General features: G+C 50.8%; 2 protein-coding genes across 2 annotated transcripts; both read right to left on the bottom strand.

The window, feature by feature from the left end:
* Window positions 1-426: 426 nt before the first annotated feature.
* ETH_00001260 (Structural maintenance of chromosomes protein, related) lies at window positions 427-2418 on the bottom strand (the record flags this gene model as incomplete). Its single annotated transcript, XM_013380442.1, has 5 exons — window positions 427-592; window positions 798-871; window positions 1130-1364; window positions 1643-1760; window positions 1989-2418. Coding segments are annotated over 5 exons (1023 nt in total), but the record flags the coding sequence as incomplete, so codon positions are not given.
* Window positions 2419-5107: 2689 nt separating this feature from the next.
* ETH_00001255 (uncharacterized protein) lies at window positions 5108-5521 on the bottom strand (the record flags this gene model as incomplete). The annotated part of the gene is made up of 1 exon (XM_013380441.1): window positions 5108-5521. The coding sequence occupies one exon, from the start codon at window positions 5519-5521 to the stop codon at window positions 5108-5110; it is 414 nt and encodes a 137-aa protein (XP_013235895.1).
* Between the last annotated feature and the right edge of the window lie 259 nt (window positions 5522-5780).

Raw genomic sequence — 5780 nt, 5'->3', positions numbered from 1 at the left:
AAAACTTTCATTTTGAACGGCGCGCTGCGCAAATCGCAGCAGCAGGCAGCAGCAAAAAGCCCTCCAAACTGCTGCTGCTGCTGCTGCTGCTGCTGCTGCTGCTGCTGCTGCTGCTGCTGCTGCTGCTATTTGAGCCGTCACGTGCAAAGGGAAAAGTGGAAAGAGAGGCAGAATTCAGGGAGGCGGCCGAGAAACAGCAGAGAGATAAACCCTAAACCCTAAACCCTTGACCCTTAACCCTAAAACCTAAACCCTAGACCCTAAACCCTAAACCCTAGAAACATCCACCAAGGCTTGGGAAGTGTAAAGCTTAAACCCTTGACCGTAAACACTGAGCCCTAAACCCTAAACCCTGGATACACCAAGTCGCAGCCCTAGCACCAAACCCTAAACCCTAAACCCTAAACCCTGAACCCTAAACCCTACCAGTTTGTCCTGCAGGGCTTTGTAGGCGTTGACTTCTTTTTGCTGCTGCTGCAGCACTCGCAAAGAAGCCAGCAGCTGCTGCTTGCTGCTGAAGGCAGCACGAGCTTCTCTGCGCAAAGCTGCTGCTGCAGCTTCAGCAGCAGCAAACTGCTCGCCCCATTCCTCGCTGCAGCCGCGCCCACAACCCTAAACCCTAAACCCTAAACCCTAAACCCTCAGTTGCACAGCGGGGATTGCTGTTTCGAGTACGTGGGCTTTCATTGGAGCCTGCACAGAGCTAAACCTTAGTCCTAAACCCTAAACTCTAAACCCTAATCCCCAAACCCTAAAGGCCCCGCCTGAACCCTAAACCCTAAACCCTAAACCCTGACCTGCTGGCAACTCGCTCTATGAGACGCGCTAGGTCCAGAGGATATCTTGCAGCAGAAGTCACTAATGAGTCGCCCTGCAGCAGCAGCAGCAGCAGAACGTGTATCAGCAGCAGCAGCAGCAGCAGCAGCACGTGTATCAGCAGCAGCAGCAGCACGTATAGCAGCAGCAGCAGCAGCAAAACGGGGCCGCTCCACTGGCAGCAAAAAATAATAGAAACAAGTACGAGGCGGGAAGGCAGAACGGAGGCAGAAGCCCCAGGGAAGCAGCCTTTAACCCCCAAACTCTAAACCCTAAACCCTAAACCCTAAACCCTGAACTCTGAGCACCTCACCTGCAGCAGCAGCGAAGCAGCAATGGTGTGGGGCCCCAGAGAAAGCTTTTCGCTTAAGACGCTGCGGTACTCTTCTGCTGTTACGCGGCGGCCGTTAACAGTATACGTGCTGCTGCTGCTGCTGCTGCTGCTGCTGCTGCTGCTGCTGCTGCTGCTGATCTGCCGCCGCAGCACCAATACCTCTCCCTCGACGTTGGGCGCCGGCCGGCGGCGGAAGTGCAGCGCCACAGCAGTGCTGCAGACAAATGCGCAGCAGCAGCAGCAGCAGCAGCAGCAGCAGCAACGGCACATGCAGCAGCAGCAGCGGACCATACAGCAGCCACAATAGCAGCTCATACAGCTACAGCAGCAGCAGAACACACAGCAGCAGCAGCGGCAGATCGCACAACAGCAGCAGCAGCAGATCCCACACCAGCAGCAACGGCAGACCACACAGCAGCAGCAGCAGCCGACCCCACAGCAGCAGCAGACCAGGCAGCAGCAGCAGCAGCAGCAGCAGCAAGTTGGACGCACAGTCCTTCGTTTTGCTGCAGCAGCGAGAAGTGCCGCAAATCCACCAAGTTGCTGCTGCGGAGGCTGCGGCCGCTGACGCCCAGCCCGAAGCAAATTGCGTCTGCAATGTTGCTCTTCCCTGCACGCCCCAAACCCTAAACCCTAGGCCCTAAACCCTAAATTCTAAACCCTAAACCCTAAACCCTAAACCCTACACCCTAAGCTCTAGGCGCCAAACCACAGGCCCCCAAACACTTAATTTAGGCCCTGAACACTGGACCTTAAGCCTTAAGCCCTACGCCCCAAACCCTAATCCCCAAACCCTAAACCCTAAACCCTAAACCCTAAACCCTAAGTGCGCAGCCACCTGAGCCGTTGGCGCCTATGATGGCCACGCTGCTTTGGAGGGGCCCTATGACATGTTTGCCTTTGTAGGATTTGAAATTTTCGAGAACAATGTATTCCAAAAAGAACCGCTGCTGCTGCTGCTGCTGCTGCTGCTGCTGCGGGGTGGACTGCTGCTGCTGCGGCGGCGGCAGCTGGCTCGCCGTGCCTTCAAAGAGAGAAGCAATGGAGCAGGGGAAGGTCGAAGCAAACTGCTGCTGCGATATGCTGCTGCTGTGCTGCTGCTGCTGCTGCTGCTGCGCCGAAGACAAAGCCAGGCCCCAGGCCCCGTCAGCTGCCGCGAGAGAGTCACAATCCGTCGAAGCTGCCTGCTGCTGCTGCTGCTGCTGCTGCTGCTGGCTGCTGCTGACGCTGTCTCCAGCGCTCCTGCTGCTGTCTGCGTGGGGATCCATTGTGCAGCTGCAGCAGCAGCGTCAGCAGCCGCTGCTTGTGTGTCAAAGGAGCAGCAGCAGCAGCAGCAGCAACTGCGGCCACAGCTCCTGCTGAAGTTGAAATCCTCTCTAAGTTCTTCTTTGTTGCATGCTGAAGAAGTAAAAAGACGAAAAAGAAAGAAAGAAGCCAGAAGAGTCTGTGCTGCAGACAAAGTTGCTGCTGCGGAGCAGGAAGCGCTGCGCAGCGACGGAAAACCCTAAAAGAGCGGATAAAAAAGAAATAAAAAGAGTTTTATAAATTGTATTTTTCATTTCAAAGAAGATTTCGCAATTAATCGCCGCTCAAGTGATCGCTTTCCTCGCAGATCGCAATGGTGGGGTTGGTGGTTCAAGAACACCACTTCTGCTGCAGACGCAGAACTCACTCAAGAAGCCCTAAACCCTAAACCCTAGACCCTAAACCCTAAACCCTAAGCATTATACTCTAAATTCCAAACCCTAAACCCCAAACCCTAAGCCATTGAACTCCAAAGGAAAAGTTTAATTCCGAAAACGAACTTGAAGCGTTCTGGCGCGCTCACCATCTGTACATACACCCCAGCTCTGTCTGTGCAAAAGAGTCTCAAAATGAATAAAATAAATAAAATAAAATAGAATAATTGAAAAATAAAAATAAACATTATAAATATATTATTTCCTTCAATTTTAATGAAAGAAAACCTCCTGAAATCGACAGCCTCACCAGACACCCGTGGGGCCAGCAGGCCGCAGGGAAGATCTGCATGTGCAACTCCACACATACTGTGCCGATTAGCTAGCTAGCTAGCTAGCTAGCTAGCTAGCCAACTATTTAGCTAGCTAACTAGCTAGGTAGTAGCCAGCTAGCTAGCCAGCTAGTTGGCTAGCTATTTAGCAAGCTAACTGTCTAGGTAGGTAGGAAGCTAGCTTGCTTGCTAACTAGCTACCTAGCTGGTCGCGTAGCCTAGCTAGCTGGCTGGCTAGCCGCCCAGCTTTCTGCCTAGCTAGCTGCCTAGCTAGCTGCCTAGCTAGCTAGACAGCTAGCAAGGCAGCTAGCTAGCTAGTGCCGAGGTAGCTAGCTGGCCGCCGAGTTCGCTGTCCAGCTAGGTAGACTAATGCCTAGCTAGCTAGCTAGCTAGCTACTTAGTCGGCTGTCTAGCTAGCTAGCTGGCTGGCCAGCTAAGCAGCTAGCTATCTAACTAGCTAACTGGCTAGCTAAGCAGTTAGCTAGCTAGCTAGCCAGCTAGCTAGCTAGCTAGCTAGCTAAGCAGCTAGCTAGCTAGAGATTTCTGCTGGGGGAAAGGCCTGCCGTCAGGCAGTGCTATCCGTAGCCGGGTATGGCCCACTCTCTGCTTGCAGGGTTAAGGGTTTAAGGTTTAGGGTTTAGGGTTTAGGGGATAGGGTTTAGGGTTTGGGGTTTCTTTTGGCAGTGACTCACGCTGTGGGTTTAGAGTTGGGGTGTATGTACACCTCGAGTGGACAGTTAAAAAGATAAATTGGAAAATTAATTTTTCACTTTTTTTATTTTTGTCTTTGAGTCCCTCCCGAGCTCTAACGCACTTGCTGCTTGTTTAGGGTTTAGGGTTTAGGGTTTAAGGTTTGGGGTTTAGGGTTTGGGGTTTAGGGTTTAGGGTTTGCATAATTCGGGCTTGTGCTGCAGCTAGAATGGAAGCTGCTGCTGCTGCTGCTGCTGCTGCTGCTGCTCTGTATTTGTATTTGTTTGCACTTTTATTTTCTTAAATTATCTCTTCATAGCCAATTATTTAATTAATTAGTTATGTAATTAATTAATTAAAAAATTAATTAATTAATTAATTAATTATTATTTACTTATTTATTTAATAATCCTTTTCCCCCTTCCTTTCCGTCCTTTTCGGAAGTCCCTTGTTTGGCTTTCCGCAGTTTATGTTAGGAAGCTGAGCGCTAGGGTTTAGGGTTTAGGAATTAGGGTTTAGGGTTTAGGAATTAGGGTTTAGGGTTTAGGGTTTCTTGGGCACTGCGAGCTGTTTTCCTTTTGCTGTTTGTTCGCTGCTGCAGGTTAGCTGCTGCAGCAGAAAGAGCTTCAGGGTTTGCACTAAACCCCCCGGGTCTTTAACCTTAAACCCTACACCCTAAACTCTAAACCCTAAACCCTAAACCCTAAGCCCTAGTGCGTGGCTGCAGAGAGTCTGAGTGTACAGACACCCCGAAAATGAGAACTTTGCTCCACTGAATTCTCCCTTTAAATTTCTTCAGAAATACCTCCAACATACTTCATTTGCAGCCTTCACGAACCCTCAACCCTAAACCGTAAACCGTAAACCCTAAACCCTAAACCCTAAACCCTGGGTGCCTTGTTCTACCTCGTTGTTTCTGCCTCTTTAGAGTCTGCATGCGTTGCAAAAAGCAAATAAAAAAACAAATGATGAATAAAAAAATAACAAATAACAAATAATGCAACCAAACAATAAAAGAAGTTAAAAAGTCAATTAAAATGAAGTCCGTTGAAAACCAAGAAACGGCGTCGCCGCACTCCGCTGGGTGTACGTACACCTAACGGGGTGTATGCGCAGCTCGACTGCAAGTCGTTTGGATTCATTTTGAAGTAAATGGACCATTTAAATGGTTTTTTGCGACATACTGATGAATTAATTGATTAATTTAATTAATTTAATTGAAAATAAAGGAGAAATAACTCCAAAATGAATTAAATTCACTTTTCCGCTTCTTGCTGCTTCGCCCGCCTCATGGGCACCAGATTTCTCTTGCGCTCCTTCGCGAGGATTTTTCTTTCTTTTTTTATTTCTTTTTTGATTTGTTTCTTTTTGGAAGTTTGCTGCTGCAGCTCCTGCTGCAGCAGCAGCCGCAGCTGCTTCTTGCTGGCGTAGTGAGGCTTCTTTCCCGTTGCTGCTATTCTTTCTCTTTCAGCTTTGCTGATTTTGGCCTTCACTGCTGCTGCTGCTGCTCGCCGCTGCCGCTGCTGCTGCTGCGACTGCAGCCGCTGCAGCTGCTGCCTCGCCTGCTCCCGCTCTGCCTCGCTGACTTTGAGGCCCTTCTTCCTGCTGCTGCTGCTGCTGCTGCTGCGGGGCAGCCTGCCTGTATTGACTACGTGCTGCAGCTGCTGCATCAGCTGCTGCTGCTGCTCATCTAAGAAGGCATAGGCCTTTGCACAAGCAGCAGCATTCAGCTCGCCGCAAAGCTTCGAGAAGCGAGGGTCTCTGTTGCTGCTGCTGCTGCTGCTGCTGCGGTGCAGCCCCGACCGCAGCCGCTTCAGCTGCTGCGCAGCAACTGCAGCACGGTACGCCAGCACCTCTGGGGACGCTGCTGCTGCTCTGGCTGCTGCTGCTGCTCTGGCTGCTGCTGCTGCGTCCCCTGCTGCTGCTGCA

The sequence above is a fragment of the Eimeria tenella genome, genomic scaffold, assembly GCF_000499545.2.
Source record: "Eimeria tenella Houghton genomic scaffold, Eth_scaff627, whole genome shotgun sequence".
Classification (NCBI taxonomy): domain Eukaryota; phylum Apicomplexa; class Conoidasida; order Eucoccidiorida; family Eimeriidae; genus Eimeria; species Eimeria tenella.
This window is presented reverse-complemented; position numbering and strand designations above follow the sequence as displayed.